Below are 18,159 nucleotides of genomic sequence, written 5' to 3' on the forward strand. Positions count from 1 at the left end.
TGTTGTCTTAATATGGAGTTTTTAGAGTTCTTTGTATACTTTGGATACTGATCCTGTATTGATATAGTTTTACAAGTATTTTCTCATAGTCTTCAGATTGTCTTTTCATTCCCTTTACACTGTCGTTCACAGAGCAGAATTATTTTTATTTAAATGAAGTCTAACAATTTTTTTCTTACATGGATTGGACTTTTGTTGTGTCTAAAAAGTCATCACCATACCCAAGGTCATCTGGGTTTTCACCCATGTTATCTTGTAGTTTTATAGTTTTGCATTTTACATTTATGTTTATAATTCATTTTGAATTCATTTTGTGAAACGTGTTAAAGTCTGAGTCTAGATTAATTCTCTGTACGTGAATGTCTAGTTGTTCCAGCATCATTTGTTGAAGAGACTATTCTTTCTCCATTGGATTGCCTTTGCTCTTTTGTCAAAGATCGGTTAACTCTAATTGTGTGGGTCTGTTTCTGGGCTCCCCATGTGGTTTTGTTGATTAGTTTCACCAATACCCCATTGTCTTGATTGATGTAGCTTTCTAGCAAGCCTTGAAATTGAGTAATATCGGTTCACTCACTTTGTTATTCTCCTGCTCCCACTAAGTCGTGATTCTCTGTATCGACCTGTGTCTCCAATTTTGGGGTCTGCAATTTGCCCTGTGACTTCAATTTTCTGATCAATCTAAGGAAAGTTGTTGATCTTTAGTTTATCTTTTTTCTTATTATGAGGATGGAAGTGTTGACTTCCAAAGTCTTTACCTATGAAACTGGAAACTGGAACTTTAGCTTTTTCAATGTTGTTAAAATTTGGTCCTCTTTTGTGAACATTTCTGAATTAGTTAGATACTACAGTTTCTTGAGCCTTTGCATCTTCTCCTTATCTTTTTCCTCCTGAAGCACGCCAAGGGTGTTTACTTGGCCACCTTTGCTATATACGCTGATCTTCCCAGGGGAGCAACTCTTTAAGAAGAATTTTAATATATTGACTAAAAAAGTGTTCAAGGAGAAATTATAAAAACTAAAAGGGTACAATTGCAGCCTATCAAAAGGATTCGATCCCAATAATTATGCACTAGTTCTTAACAACAGAAGGTTATACTTCAGTCATACAAATGTGAACTAAAATGTGACAACATATATGAATTCCTCTAATTTGAAGGAAGAATCATTTTATGAAAGACTGTGGGTTACACAGCTTATTGGTTAGGTCCCAGCTGTACAGCATGGCTGTGCAAATCCCAGTGGTTATGACGGACAAATGTGGTCACGAGAAGAAGAAACACTTGCAGGTAAAGCTGTTAGAAAGTGTACCCACGTTCTGAACAACTGTCAGCCTCAAAGTTCTATGATTGTCCCTGTTTGGCCCATGATTGTCCCATATTTTAAGAAAGTGATCTGATAAAAATTTCATTTTCTATGACTACATGACTAAGTTTATACTGTCAAAAATTATAGCAAACAAGTGTATGTTTTTTATAAAAGATGTTCATAAATGTTAACAAATGTTGTAAGCATTGTGCTATTTTGAATCCATATATTTTTAAATGGTGCTTGAAAATTTAAGAGAATTGAAATTACTAAATGTATTCTCCATATTATGCTGGCTTTACAGAAAATAAGTAATGGCTTAGGAGTGTTTTGTGTTTTATATTTGTAAGTGTGCCTTGATTTGTGTTTGAAACGTTAAAAAGGATCAAGTATATCAAATTAATATTTTTTTGAACTTGAGAAAATTTGATAAACATGGAGTTAATGTTTAGGGTAATTTGATCAGTCAGTTGTTTCTCTGAATTCCTGCCCAACTACAAGCCAGCAAGCTCATTACTGTTACCTGGGCACACGTGGCAGTCTAGTCCTGACTCTCAGCTCTGGCTCTTTGGTAAAATACTGTGGAAAGTTTCTTTTTATCTGCAGATAGACGTAGCAAAGAGTCATTTTCCAAAGTTGCCCAAAAGATATGTGCTCCACTCTCTCCTGCTAAACCTTCTGTATGTCTGAATTCTAATCATCCTTCCAGGCGAGTTCTGCTCCCACCTCCAGGGCCAGCTCTGCCAGAGGGAAACCTCATTCTGGGATTTCCTGGATCTCTGATCCCCTGAGCTGCTGTAAGTGAGCCTACGCATTGCTAGTCATCCTTGCAATATGTGCCTCACCTTGCAGTCCACATGCAGTGTGTCCTCCTATTCCTCGAAGGGCTAAAGGAACACTGACTGATAAATACCGGCTACCTACTACATTCTTAGAGGTTGACAACTCTGCCCATCACTCCAGAAATGTCTGTAAAATTTCTGTTATCACATCCCATCTCCCTCTCCCCCTAAATCTAGGAAAATCAGTTTTTGGTTCTAAGGAGTCAGAAGGAAAGGAAATATACAAAAGAGAGACAGGAGTAGACAAGTCTTTAGGGAAAAAAATTTTTAATTTTTACAGACAGTGACAAAAATAGAGTGTCTTTCTCTGCAGACTTATGGACTTCAGTCTAGCTGGCTATGAGTTGCTAAGCAGTATGGATAGTACCCACGCTGTTGTGTCCGATCCCCAACATGTGAGACGTTTCCCGCTTTGCTATCCACATGCAGGGCTTCTGGTGGAAGTCAGGACAAAGGTCTCCATGTCAGTATTCATCAGAAAATGGATACTCAGGGTGGTCAGCACCACTAAAGTGGGAAAGAACAATGCATATATGGGTTCAATGACTCTGTTTCTATGGTGATAGAGAAGTGATTTCTACGGAGCTGTCATTAACATAAAGCTAAACATTGTATTTCCTGACTAGTTGTGAAATCTGCCTTTCTTTCTTTCACAAACATGACTTTATAACAGTCAAAAAATAGTAACAATAATTAAATTATTGAAATTGTATTCTCTGCCCAGAATTTAATACACAGAACACAGAGTCAAATATTCAAATATATTCCTCTCCCTAGCTACATCTGTAAATAAAGTATCAACGTAGACTGTCATTTCTCATCTCAAATCCTCAGTGGAAGAAGAGATTGATTCTGCCTTGTTTTGAACAGGACAAGTCTAGCTACATGCTCAGCACTAATCAATAGTTTAGGTGATACAGGTTACTGAATGTAATTTCACTTCCATTTTTTAAATTTATTGTTTATGAACTGCCCACCACATACAGCAATTCTAGTTAGATTCATAAATGGTAAGAATGGCATGTAAAAATTGGGTCCCATGCACAAGGAGCTTATTTTATAGTAAGGAGATCTCTGTTCAGTATTAACCCAAAATAAAAAGTGATAGAAAAATTATTTCTTATTGTTGAAATATATCATTAACTATAAGAATTACTGATTGATTACCCCTCTCACTTTCTCTCTGCATTATTTCCCTACCTTACTCTCCACTTGTCTCTATATTAATAAATATATTATCAAGGAGAATAATGTATCTATCAACATTTGAGTATTCACAACTTGACATTATGCTATCCCATTCCATACTTTCACATTTATCACTACTATGAATTAAAATTCTCCCAGGCACGAGGAATGTGAATTGCTCCCTTTCTCTCATCTATAGTGAAGTTTTTTTCTCAAAATTCCAGAACTTCAGAGCATGAAGGAATAGTAAAGATCTTTTGGTGGCTATAAATTCTCTCCAACAATGATATTTTTTCTTCCACACTCTTCCTTTGATTTACGTCTTTCTTCTTGAAAACTTTGTCCTTTGCACTGAGTTCTTGATATTTCAGAAAATCTAAACCAAGAATTCCTATTGATCCTGAAAGGCCAGCCTTTCTGGAGGGAAATGCAGTATTTGGGTTGTGAAAAAACATGCAATGAAAAGGAAGGGAGAGATTTGGAAACTTATGAAAGACATAAAATCGGCAGGATCTCATGGATATTCCATCTGGGGGTGATGGGATTTCTGGTGTGGACCACAAGCTTGATGGGGAATCCTTTAATCTGATAAAAAATGAGAAGTAGGGAGAAGAAGAAGATAAAAACAGTTTTGGAATCATTGAATTAGGATACACTGGTGATATCCACAGTGAATGTCCACTGAATTGTTGTGGAAATTGGAGGCCTACGTGGAAGCTATAGATTCAGCAATGATATCAAGGTTCTCGGAAAGTGACATGGCGTGATGAGTGCAAGATGTATGTGTGTAAGTCCAAGCTGACCCCGATCCACTCATCACGATGTTGTGTCAATGAACAAAGCTCTGGAGTGAGTCTGGAGTGAGATTCCAGAAAGCTCCTGTCTCATTCCTGACTCAAACTGGACTCTGTCTTCCTGGTATTGAGGTAAATTTTAACCATCATCATACACTCATTACCAGAAAAGGAATTGAGGCAAACATATTTAACAAAGTCACTTACATTTGAAAAGGAAGATATCGAAGATTTCGGTTTAGGCCATCTAGGACTTTCATGTCCTCTGAAGTCAACTGGAATTCAAAAACCTATCACACAAATAGAAAGAATTTTTTGAGTTTTAGATTGCATGATTGCCAATCTGGAAAATCAAAGTAAATCAGACTGAATGGTGGAGAGACAATACCAAAATATCTTAGATGTTTCCTAAAGTTTTTAAAGACATCAAGCAAAATATTCAAGCTGTAATAAATATCAGGCAAAAATTAAATAGAAATTCATCCCTAGATATAATATATTGAAACTGCATAAGACTACAGACAAAAGGAGATCTTTAAAAGAGCTGAGGGAATAAAGCTGACATTATTCAAAGAGGACGGCCATGTACTTAGAAGATCCAGAGGAATCTAGAGATAAATTATAAAAATACACAACAAAATTTAGTAATTTAGGAGTACAGGTGGATTTCTATATCCCAAAAATGAACAGTTAGAATGTGAAAAAAAATTTTTTCAGGATAATTTAAACCAACAATTGTCCAAATACTAATGATGTATGTTCAAAAGACACAGTAACTGACTTGAAGAGCATATCACTGTCTAAATGTGGGACGCTTTAACCATCAAAAAGAGTGTCAGTAATGGCTAACATGTTAAGCCAAATAAATCTATAACCTCAAGTACTACTCCTTTAAACTGGGGATAGTTTATTATACAGCTGGAGCTAATGGTATAATAATGATCTCTCTACACGTAAATCAAAAGACAACTTAATAAAAATGGACAAAGATTTCAACAGACACTTCATAAAAGTGAAAACTCAAGGACAATAAGTAGAAGAAAATGAAACTACATTAGTCTTCAAGGAAATGCAAACTAAAACCACAGTGATTTGGAGATAGAAGATCACTGCTAATCTTTGAATGTTTGCATGCCCCTAAAATTCGTAAGTTGGAAATCTAACCCTCACTGTGATGGTATTAGACAGTGGGGCTCTTGAGTGGTGATTAGATCATGACAGTGGATCCCTCTTGAGTGAGATCAATGCCCTCATGAAAGCAACCTGAAAGAGCTCCCTTGTCCCTTCTACCTTGTTAACATACAACGAGAAGTGTGAGATCCAGAAGAGGGTTCTCACCTGACCACACTGGCATCCTGACCTCAGACTTCCAGCCTCTAGAACTGTGAGAAATAAATTTCTGTTGGACATGAGCCACCCAGTCTGTGATATTTTGTTATAGCAGCCCAAATGGACTAAAAAAAAATCACATAATCCAGTTCCCTCATTTTAGAAGGAAGAAAATGAGATTGACATGCACAGAGCTACAGAGTACTTGAAAACTTAATGCTGGAACTAAAATCTCTGTTTTTTGTCCAATTGTAATTCCATCCAGCCATGCTGCCTCTCCTGTTGCCACAGTAAGAGAAAACCGGTGGGAATACACATGCATGGGAAATAACAAGTAACTCCTCTGGGCCCAAAGACTTCTTGAGAGCCTTACAAAGAAGAACACATGTGAAGGATATTGTTTACAAGCCCCGTGCCCACAGCCTCACTCATCACCTGCATGTTCTCTTTGATCCGCTTCTCATTGTAACTCTTGGCCAGGACCACAACTCCACGCTGTAGCTGGTAGCGAAGGGCAATCAGTGCTGGAGTTCGCTGGTATTTTTTTGCCATGGCACAAAGAACTGGATCTTCCAAGAGAACCGGGGCATTCGGGGCTAGCCTGGAAGAAAATGCAGAAATGCTGAAGACCTGAGACTCTGTATTCAGTTCATTAGCAGACTTCCCAAACAGACCTGGCAGGTGCACTCTAGACCAGTGCTTCTCAAAAGGTGGTCCCTAGACAAGGAGCATCGCTATCATCTGGGATCCTGTTAGGAAGACAAATGTCATGGCTTCACCCAGGACCACCTGATTCATAAACTCAGGTGTGGCACCTAGCAATACCTGTGTTTATAAAGTCTTCCAGGTCATTTTGATGCATGCTTGAGTTCGGACCAATGCTTCTAAACTCATGGATTTTTTTCTCTTCTACTTCTCAGTGTAAAAACATTCTGTTTTTCCTCTCTGATCATAGCCCCAAAGAAAGGAAAAGAGCATGAAAGGAGAAAGAGAAGGAACGGACTGGGATATTTTTTAACTTTTCTAAGATATTGATAACAATTGAGTAGTCCAAAAATGAGAACGATTCATTTGATCATTAATTATAGTGTGCAATGTTTCTATAGAAGTTTACAAAAATGATTCAGATTGTAATTTTTTTATCATGATAAACCTGGGAGTTATTTATTATTATCCCAATTTGAGATATAAGGTGAGTGAGGCTTAGAGAGGGTATTACTAGAAAGGTATTAATAAGTTAAAGCTAAATAATGACTTAAGCTTGTGTCTTTTGTCTCAGTTTTTGGATTATATATAGATCTTAATGCAGACATTTGTTATTCATTAATCTACAACCAGACACATATAATGTAAAAGGATTGGCTGGGTAATAGGATGATAAATGAGAAGGATTTCTTTGTCCTTCCCCTCTCTCCCCCAAACCAGTTGAGAGTTAATTACAGAAAAGTGAGTATGGTATGATTAGAAATATTTCATCAAAAATCGTGTTTTAGGTAAACTCCTCATTGTCTTAATTACCATCTTTTCATGCGTTGGCCTCCTAAAGCACTATAAGCAACTAGGACAATATCTTTTGACTTGCAGAAATCCAGCAGTTTGCTCTGGTTGAGATGAGGATGACATTCCACCTGTAGAATGCCAAGAGAGAAGAGTGTCAGATTATATGAAATGACAATATTAATATGAAAGAGAAAGGTTAAAAGGAAAAAAAAATCTGAATAAAAAACTATGTAATATCAAATTTAAACCGGAAATATCAACATCAAGTAATGATTTTTTTTATTTATTTAATTAATTTATTTTTGTGTGTGTGAGGAAGATCAGCCCTGAGCTAACATCCATGCTAATCCTCCTCTTTTTTTTTCTGCTGAAGAAGACCAGTTCTGAGCTAACATCTGTTGCCAATCCTCCTCCTTTTTTTTCCCCAAAGCCCCAGTAGATAGTTGTACGTCGTAGTTGCACATCCTTCTAGTTGCTGTATGTGGGACGCAGCCTCAGCATGGCCAGAGAAGCAGTGCTTCGGTGCGCGCCCAGGATCCGAACCCTGGCCGCCAGTAGCGGAGCATGTGCACTTAACAGCTAAGCCAGGGGGCAGGCCCAAGAAATGATATTTAAAAAAAATAAATATTATACCTCTGTTTCCCGAAAGGGTAAAAAAAAAAAAAAGAAAATAACATTTTTGAGAACAGGGGACTGTATGGAGCAGATCATGGTTACTCAACACCATTGTACGCTACAAGAAGACATAGGTAATCCAAGATCTGGGGCAGGAGAAGACCTGTTTGAGCCTCGGACATCAGATTGTGCCAGAAAGCAAGAACCTCCTCAAAGACTCATGAAGGGACGTCTAAAGGACACAGGAACCAGTGTGATGGGGATCCCACCGGTGACATTGGGTACATTTGAGCGTCAAAGGGAATAAGAACTAAAAACAATTATAACACACAGAGTCAATAAAAATCCACAAGTCCATAGCGATGAGAGAGAGAGAACAAAACCTTTCTTCCCACTGTTGGTGAGTATTACAATAACTGCTTTCTGGGAACACTGATAATTAAATGGAAGGAATTAAGCTTTTGCTCTGCCTTACAGGAGTAATTGTATTTTATCCTGACTTGATGAGGGGATTTGCGTTTTACAATAAATTGTCAGGTAAGAAAATTAAATAGAGTGCTTAAAATTGAAAATACTTATTTACAACTCCCAATGAAATAACTAATTCAGGGTAAAATCGTTGATAGATACTCAATGATTATGTGAAAATTTGGGGGCCATATGACTTGGCCTAATGACAATCATCACCCAACAGATTGCTAGGTAATTTCAAAGGGGAAAATATACATTTACAAAGAAAAGACCTGGCTACCACTAGCTTCACCAAGAGAACAAAACTAACATCTTTCATAGTGGGACAACTTGTCATGACGGGCTTCCTACTGGAGTGTGATTTGAGGGACACAACATGCAAAGGACATTTTCTTGCCAAAAATATTTAACCTTAATGTAATAAGGCATTTACATCTAACTTTTAATTCACAGAAACTAGGAATAGAGAAACAAGTTAAGTAGTAACGCAAGATAATGATGAGATAAATCCAGAATATTCGATGAAAATCTGTCTGGATATCACGGAACAAAAAAAGTTTTGTGACCATTCTAAGTTACGAGAGCTTAAGAAACATGAGTCAAAGTAACAGTGGACCACAGTTGGCTCCTGTTTAGAAAAGAAGATCTACAAAAGACATTGGGAGAACCATGGGAATGTTTGAATATGGATTGGATACAGGATCATACACTTTCTGGGGTCTGTAGGAGTGAATTGTCATGTCTATAGCTTACTTGGAAGAAGGTCTACAAAATATTACATATACGTACACAGATATATCTATATCTATATGTCTATATCTATATATCTGTATATATATGTGGCAACGTGGCAAAATGTGAAATATTTCTGACAGAGGCAGGAAAATAGGGATATCCTTTACCATACTCTTAACTTTTTTGAATATCTGAAAATTTCCCAAAAATTGAGAGTAAAACTAATGCTAGAATCATATGAAATTTTTAATTTTTATAATTCAAAATTATGAGGCTATATCAGTGTATGTCAAATTCTTGAATTTTATAATCTACATTTGCTAGTCAAAGACTTTTCCTCCTTGGCTCTAAGCTGCACCTTAAGGACATAATGGTACATAAGACAGTCACAGAAGGACAAGTACTACATGATGCCAGTTATATGAGAAACCTAAAATAGTCAAACTCACAGAATCAGAGAGCAGAATTGTGATTGCCAGGGGCTAGGAGGAGGGAGAAATCGGGAGTTGCTAATTGTGGGCATGAAGTCTCAATTATGCAAGATGAATGAGTTCTACAGACCTTCTGTACAACATTGTCCCGACAGTTAACTACATTTTATTGTATTGTATCATATACTTAAAAAATTGTTAAGTAGGTAGATCTCACATTAAGAGTTCTTACCACAATAAAATAAAAATAGACTAAAAAAAGTAAGATCTCAGAGCCAGACACAGAATAATGTGTCTGTACCATTAATTTAAGGGTAGGAATAGATGAGGAGAACCAGACTAAGACTGAGTAAATCACAAGGTTGGCTCTATGTTCCTGCTAATTGTTCCTGAGTGTTGATTTTATCCACCATTAGATTCACCATAAACCAGTAACTTCATCCCTCTAGCCTGGATGATTTTCATAGTCTCCGGTTAATTTTTCTTATATCTATGCTTCCTGTTCAAAGACCCCTGAAATCAGAGACACCAAGATGAAGGATTCAGCCATCCAAACCCCACAGAAACCCCTAACACCTACCTCATCTTATTTTCACTCTTTCCTTATTTACTGCCCATTCTATGTTTTCATGATCTTCCTTCCTGTAGACAGTTCCCTCCAAATCACTTTCACCCATCCCATCTCTGGACATCCTTTACAGCTCAGGGAAACATCACCTTCCCTCTAAGGTCTGGTAATAATTCCAGGCCTCTGTCACCTCCTTTACCTTCTGTAAATTTTTAAGCACAATTTAGCATTAAGGTCTTGCCACTTTTTTCACTAAGACTTTACAAAATAGAAACACAATTATGGATTCTATTCACATCCTTGTAGACAGAAACTCTGCTCTCTAGAACATTCTGTTCCATAAAGGTGGGATGAATGGGAGGTGAGGCCAAATAGACATCTGGCAGTAGTGCAAGAAGGAGATGAAGAACAGAAAGGAGAGGAGGCCAAGGAGGCTCACCTGGTTGCAGACGGGCTTGTACTTGAGCCCTGGCTTGTTCAGGATCTTCTCCAGCTGCCTGCGGTTAAAGTTGGACACCCCGATGGACTTGGTCAATCCCGCGTCTTTACATTTCTCCAAGGCCTGGGGAGGAAGGGGTGGTGAAGAATCATTTGTGCAATTGGCTATAGATCAAGAATTAATGCAAGAAAAAACTGTTAAAAGGAACAACTCCCAAGAAATGGCAGTGAAGCCAATTGGCATAATTGCCAAGAATAGGAAAAATAGTAAATTAAATAAGGAGGAATGAGGTGACAGCAAGAATAAGAATTACTGTCCTCTCCTTAGAAAAATGTGAGACTATTATACACTGAAGGAAAGAGATGTCAATCTTCATTGTCCCAAATTCTTCTGCTCCATCCTCTCTGTAAACATTTCAATAATGATTTCGTGCACACCACTGCAGCATACCATTTCTTTTAAAGCTTATGAATTGCTGATTGTGATGGTTTATAGCCTATTCTCACCAGGGAAGAAAGAAACCGGATTTCCCCTCTCCTAGCTTCCTTCTCTGTGCTCTCTCCTCCAAGCACTCACCTCCCACGTGGCACAGAGATCCACTGTGTCAAATATTGCTTTTCCATGTTCATCTGTTGGAAAAAGTTCTTCCCCTGGCTAAATAGAAGCAGTCATTTTAGTGATGTCACAAAATAATTTTTCCACACTTACTGGGCTGCCAGGTACATCTAGGGCCAGCACACTAAACCTCCATGAGGTAGGTAGTACAATATTCTAGATACTAATAGTTGCAAAATGACTTGCATATGGAGTTGTAAGGAATGTCTTTAGGAGACAGGCTTCCTCTAATCTCTTACACTATCATGTGTTTGAATAAATACCATTTTCCTAGGCCTTAATGGGAACTCATAGTGACTTACATTATCTTTGTCTGCCCTCTATACTTTCCTCTTGCAAAAGGCCTCCCTTACCCTGGGAATGACAGTAAGTTACGTGACTTTATTTCCAGAATAACTCTTGCACTCTTGACCAAGGCTAGACAATCAGAGTTCCTTATCCCTCTGAACATGTGATGGTCCAAAGGGAAGCACATGAACCAAACAGGGTCATTCAAAATTCTCTTCAGGAATAATATGAATGCCAGAAGATCCGGAGATGCTCTCAAGTGTTAATGAACATAACCCTTGAACTGCCCCAAGTCTGTATTTGCCACCAGTGGAAAATGTTGTGACAAAGTAAAGCAAACGAATAGTGATGCAAAGTTAAGGGATAGAGAAAAGGAGACGTTTCTGAAGGCTATTCCAAATCCTTAAGTCTATCCATGGCCTTGACTTTTACATAGACCATAAACTCTTTTGCGTAGGATAGATTGAGCAGCTTTCTATAACTTAACAACAAGAATTTCAAACAATGTATTCCTGAATGGCTAAGTGCCATTGGGAAAATAGCCAATGGTGTAGGTAAGGTCTTGCAAGTCCCTATGATGCTTCTAGTTTTAGACCCACCCAGAGGGAGCACAATCATATCTGCTTTCAACTTGAAATGGTGAGAGAGGAGATCAACTCATGATGCATGAATGTAAGTCATTTTCATTGCTCACCACAGCTGCATGAAACTCTGTGTTTGTGAAATCCCCAAGAGACTCAGGAATCATAGTCAGGATTGTGTGTTAAAAATGCCCGTTTTTATTTCCTCAAGTTTTTGAGGCAGGGAATTTGAGACTATTGAACTCATTTCTCTTGGAGGCATGGAAAGGAAATTAAAGATTCAAAGGAGTCCATAAAATTCTAATCAGGAATAAATATTTTGGGGATTCTTCTCTAGTGTAGTAATCCCTACATCCTTCTTACAAATATCTTAACTCAACAATACAGGCAAATTTATTGACATTCTGACACAGGAAGTAAAATAAGTGTGCCCACACAAATTGCCAACCTTCAGAGCCATTGGAAAATGAATAATATAGAGATCAACATAATTCAGTTGAAGTTTCTTCAGCGAGTTTTCCAAGGCTGGTCGCACCAACTCTGGTCTAAGGAAAGTCATCCAAAGCTGCAGAGGATAAAGAATGGAAGTTGTGTTAGATTTACACTTCAGTCAGTTTTGTTTTTCTTGTTTCACCTCAGAATTAGACATTTTTCTACCAGTTGCAAACTGATGACCACAGAGGAAAAATACTTCTTTTTTCTTGAGTTCTCTTTTGATCTTACTCATCCATAGAAACTCTATTATTTGTTTGGATTTATCATCAGCACATCTACTAACAATAGAAGGAAAGGACCCAAGAGATAAAACGTGTTGTCAAACAATAACCATGCCCATTATCTGGATTCTGTTCGATAGAGTTTACAAAGCAGTTGACAAATATCACCTCATTTATCAAACATTCAATCCTATGGGGGAATTATTAGTATGGCTTTTGTTTAGATAACTGTAGGGAAAAAGTGCTATGAACATATTAATATGGCTGGACATAATTCAAGGCACTTTAGCTATATCCTGTTTAATACACTAAAATCCTCTTATATTGCTCTCTCTTATTGATGGAGGTGGTAAATGAGATTCAGAACGTTAACAAATTGTAGTAAATCACCCAGATGGTAAGGAAAGTTGTGATCTGATCACAATTCTGTCTGACTCAGTAGTCCATGGTAAATCATACTGATATGGTCTGAGTGTCAGAAAAGTAAATTGACTTTGCTTTAAAATCATAAAATTTGAACAAAACAAAGATGACAAAGCCATCACCATTTTTTGAAACTAGATTTCATATGTGAATATGAGTGAAAAATGGTGTAAAAATAAGCACAATTCACCAAAAAACTATTGGTCCTATGATATATTCGTCACCTCCACACAATCACATTCACACATGTGCACACACAAACACCACATACACAGCACCTTTGAAGTGTAGAATATGTCTTCCCTCTTCACAGTGCCATCTTCAATTTTGCTTCGGATGGCCTGTCCAACCTCCTTTTCATTATTGTACGCATGAGCAGAATCAATATGGCGGAATCCAGCTTCTATAGCTAGTTTGGTGACCTCCTCAGCTTTGCTCTTAGGAACCTAGATGAGCAACCAAAGGTAGTAATTGGATATCTACATGACTGAGAGATAGTTAAGGCACAAACTTTGACCTTCCCAAGAGTCAACATTTCCTCATGTCTTAGGTTAATTCTTCATGTGTGGTGATGAGCCCATTGCAGTTTGTCTTGGTGTTTCCTGGTAAGTAATAAAAGTTGGGCATCCCAGGAACTCCTAAAATCCTGGGTGATCACTTGTTGATTACTAGCCCAACGGTCCCCACAACCACCCATACATACAGTGATTTTCTTTTTTTTTTTAACGTTTTTATTATTTATTTATTTATTTATTTATTTATTTATTTATTTATTTATTTAGTGAGGAAGATTAGCCCTGAGCTCACATCCATGTTAATCCTCCTCTTTTTGCTGAGGAAGACCGGCTCTGAGCTAACATCTATTGCCAATCTTCCTCCTTTTTTTTCCCCCCAAAGCCCCAGTAGATAGTTGTATGTCATAGCTGCACATCCTTCTAGTTGCTGTATGTGGTATGCGGCCTCAGCATGGCCAGAGAAGTGGTTCGTTGGTGCGCGCCTGGGATCCCAACCCAGGCCCCCAGTAGCGGACTGTGCGCACTTAACCGCTAAGACACGGGGCTGGCCCGTACAGTGATTTTCTGAAAGAACTCACAGGACTCAGCATATAGTTGTAGTCATGGATATGATTTATATTGTGAGTGGTTATCAAGCAAAATCAACAAAGGGAAATGGTACATGGAATTAAGTCTCAAGAAACAGGGTGATCACTTCTAAGAGTCACACAGAACTAGCTAAATAAAAATTGAATGAGAATAAAAAAGGTGTAGAACATGATGGTTTCATACACTTACATCTTGTGAAATGATTGCCACAATTATCCTAATTAATATATCCATCACATCACATAGTTAACATTTTGTGTGTGGTGAGAACCCTTAAGATATCCCCTCCCAGAGAATCTCAAGAATATAGTACATTATTATTAACTATTGTCATCATGCTGTACATTAGTTCTCCAGAACTTCATTTTATAGCTGAAAGTTTGCATCTTTTGACCAGCATCTCTCCGATTTTAAGTCTGAGTCATATTCCATTTCTTTTTAAATATTTCAGAAGTTTCCGTTTTTCAATGACATCACAAGGAACTAGATACTTGGTGTAACTGCCCTCTGCTGGTCATGCTCTTTCCTTAGGTGTATGGGCATTCAGAAGTTTACTAAAGGTGAGGTTTCAGTGGTATCCTTGACCCTTCTCTCCCCTTCATCACACTGTTTACTACAAAGTAAAGAAGTCCTGTAATCTGTCTCCAAAACATTTCTTTGAATATTTTCTTCTGTCTTATAGATGAGAAAGTGAAACTCAAAGTTTAAGTTTTAATCACTTGTCATACAACTAAATAGTCTAAAGACAAAATTGGAAGGTAAAATTCTGGCTTCCAGTCTAATCACTTGTCCACTTTGCACCTCTTATGTCCAAGGTCCAACTCTACCTATTTGCTTCAATCAAAAGTACATTAATAAGAACCAAGAATTGAAACCATGCCTTGGAAGACTGTAGCTTATTCCCATAAATTATATAATATTTTCCATTTGAGATAGATTCCCAAGCAGTAGGAGAAGTTTGAGGGAGACTACAGGTGGAGTATTTATTGCCTGGCACTCAGCAGGTTAGCCCACAACAGAACAGCAACTTTCTCCCATCATTTGTCATTCACCTCTTCTCCCGGACATTTTATCACAAATATTTCTCTGGATCATGTTTTCTTGGTGGGAAGAAAGATTTCTTGAATTGCAGACATAGACAGAGAAACCACTCCCCTGCAATCACCCTTAAAGCAAGGCAGCTGATAGTCAGTGTTTTCGACTGCTGAGTTTCATTTCTTTTGCCAACCTGAGAGATAAATGGAAACTGGAGGAAAACCCAGAATAATCTGTAGGTGACCACACATTCAGACCTGGATGCAGACTGAACACTGGCTATTTTGTCTCTTTGTATAAGAAATGGTTCTAACCTTGTTACAAGAACCAAGTGAGCCTCCCAGATTTACATAGGAACTCAATGACTTGACAACCCAGGTCGGCTTCCACTGATGCTAGGTCTATTTTCTTTTGAATCCTCAACCCCAAGACCACTATTGTTACCTCTTCAGGTGCAGCAGTGCCAAATCCCAGTACGGGAATGAAGTGGCCATCATTTAGTTCCACACGCCAACCTTTGGGATCCATTGCCTGTGGCTCCTCTGACTAAGCAGACTGTTTTACTCTTCTGCCTTCACAGGTTATGTGAATAACAGGAGGGTAATACCCAACTCTGCTGTCCAACTGTTATCAAATGGATTGTAGGAGGAGCAAGGTTATAGCAGTAACCCATGGAATGAGAAGAGAAGTAGAACCAGTTAACTTGTTTCTCTGGTTTTTATCAAAGTGTAAACAATGAATTATTTGATAGTGATAAGAAAATCATTATTTTTTTACTCAGTACAAATAAATCTTTTATTCAGGATCCATATACATTAGTAAATTATTAGAAGAGATTTTCTGAATAATTATTGACCACAAGTTAGACTAGAAACCTCCAGATACCAGTATCATTTTTTGTTTTTGCCATGAGGAAGCCCCTTCTTGATCATACATCATTTGAAACATTAACTATCTTACACTGTACACACACAGACAATTTACAGAAAGGATTTTGAGGGTCAAAAAGTTGACCCTCAATAAAGAATTAAAACTTCAAGTTGAAAGAAAATTTGCCTTTTTCCTTTTCCATTAGCAAAATTATTTTTATTTTATTTGCATTATGAGAAGAATATCCAGTCCTAACAAGGATGCAATCCTGAAAAGGGTGCCAAAATAAGACATTCTGGCAAGGTGCTTACTGTAATATTAATTATTGAGTTTTTGGATATCACTTGCAGTATGCAAACAGAATCTTAGAGTGTTTATTATAACTTTCATTCAGTTTTATAACATTTTGGAATCTATCGTGATGTCACTATAAAAAACTGATGAATATTTTATGTATTTTATTACCTTACTGAACAATGTTCATGAAAGAAAATGAATGGAAACAACTTAAAATAAACTTGGCAAGAGTTAGGGAAATTATGATCTATTGATACCACAGAATATTATGAAGCCATTAAAAACTGAACACATAGAGTGATGTCGGTAAAATGGGGGACTAGGAAACCCTGAGTTCTCTCATGGAAACACAAGGAAACAACCATAAACTAGCTGAAATATCCTTATAGGAGCTCTGGAAAATAGTCAAACAAAGATCTACAGCAACAGAGTGAACATCCAGTTAGGAAAAAGCCAGATTCAAAGTGGTAGGAAATTTCATCATGTTTTTACTTACACTTGCCCACTCCCTGCCTGACACAGTACAGGCTTGGTCTGTAAGAGGCATCAGATGAGTTCCCAGTTACCTCTCTCAAACCAGAGTGATCATAGAAGATCCTATTTGCAATGTTCTAACCTGTTTGGGGGCTGACTGAAAGACTGCTGTCTGTTTTGCCTAACTCTAAGCTTGAATTCAAAAGCAGCTGGAATGGCTCATTACAGCTGCAGGGCGTCTATAGGTGCACAGGTGTCAGAGGCAAATGATTAAGATTGAAGATGTAGAATAGACCATATAAAGCCCTGAGCAGAAGCTAGGGTGTGAATTTTGGGGATATTAAGACATTCAAAATGCAGTCATGTATTCAGGGGAATTAACAAACCCACACACATGCCAGGCAAGATTATGCTCAGAAAAGAACTGAATAGACCTTCAGCTTTCATGTTAGGCTCATCCCAAGACAAAGAACAGGCCAAGCTAAAAAGTGAAGTACTGTTAGGGCACAGAACAAATCTGCAAAGAGTGGGAGAGGTGATAGTTTTTTCAAATGCGCAATTATACACACACACAAACACACACAAAAACTCAAAACCATTATTGACCACAAAATAAATAAATAAATAAATAAATGGGCAGAAACTGTTCCTGAACAAGCACAGGCATTGGACTCAGTAGCCAAAATGTTTTAAAACAACTGTCTTATATATGCTGAAATTGCTAAAGCAAAAATATGACAAAAAAACTAAAGGAAATCAAGTAAATCATATATGAATAAAATGATAATATTAAAAAATATATGGAAATTATGGAGCCTAAGGAACAGAACGAGAAAGGTGAGGAAATGTGAAGAGACTCTAAAGTACTTATAGGACACCATAAAGTGGACTAATATACTCATTAGCTGAATCCCAGAAGGAGAAAAGAGAGAAAGTGACAGAGATTATTTGAAGAAATAATGAACAAAAACTCCCCAAACTTGATGTAAGACATGAATAATCAACAAATCTGAGAAATTCAAAGAATTACCAGTAGGATAAACTCAAAGATGTCTGTACTCACATACATGGTGTTCAAACTGTTGAAAAACAAAGAGAAGAGACTATCTGGAAGCAGAAAAGGAAATAAGACTCATCAGGTACAAGGGATCCTGGGTAAAACTGTCAACAGATTTCTCATCAGAAACCTTGGAGGACATAAGGAAGTGAGATGATGTATTTAAAGTGCTAAAACAAAAAAATAACCTGTCAATCAAGAATTCTATATCACACAAAAATGTCCTTAAAAATGAGGGATTAATTAAGACAATCTCAGGCAAACAAAAGTTGACAGAATTTATTGCCATTAGAACTGCCCTACAAGAAATGTAAAGGGAGTCATTCAGGTTCAATGAAAGGACACTAGACAGTAACTCAAGCCGTCTGAAGATATAAAGACCTCCATTAAAGGTAAATATATGGGCAAATATAAAATCATGTACTTTTATAATTTTGGTTTATAACTCTACTTTTACATTTCCACAAGATTTAGAATATGAATG

At 37.4% G+C, this 18,159-nt stretch overlaps 1 protein-coding gene across 1 annotated transcript; it reads right to left on the bottom strand.

The window, feature by feature from the left end:
* Positions 1–2,610: 2,610 nt before the first annotated feature.
* Positions 2,611–15,514, bottom strand: LOC131398911 (aldo-keto reductase family 1 member C23-like protein). Its single transcript, XM_058532830.1, has 9 exons — positions 15,422–15,514; positions 13,118–13,285; positions 12,149–12,265; positions 10,793–10,870; positions 10,217–10,339; positions 6,976–7,085; positions 5,893–6,058; positions 4,336–4,418; positions 2,611–2,653 (listed from the first exon to the last, which is right to left on the bottom strand). Exons 1-9 carry the CDS (start codon positions 15,503–15,505, stop codon positions 2,611–2,613), a joined length of 972 nt encoding a protein of 323 aa, XP_058388813.1. The 5' UTR covers positions 15,506–15,514.
* Between the last annotated feature and the right edge of the window lie 2,645 nt (positions 15,515–18,159).

The sequence above is a fragment of the Diceros bicornis genome, chromosome 36, assembly GCF_020826845.1.
Source record: "Diceros bicornis minor isolate mBicDic1 chromosome 36, mDicBic1.mat.cur, whole genome shotgun sequence".
Taxonomy (NCBI): domain Eukaryota; kingdom Metazoa; phylum Chordata; class Mammalia; order Perissodactyla; family Rhinocerotidae; genus Diceros; species Diceros bicornis.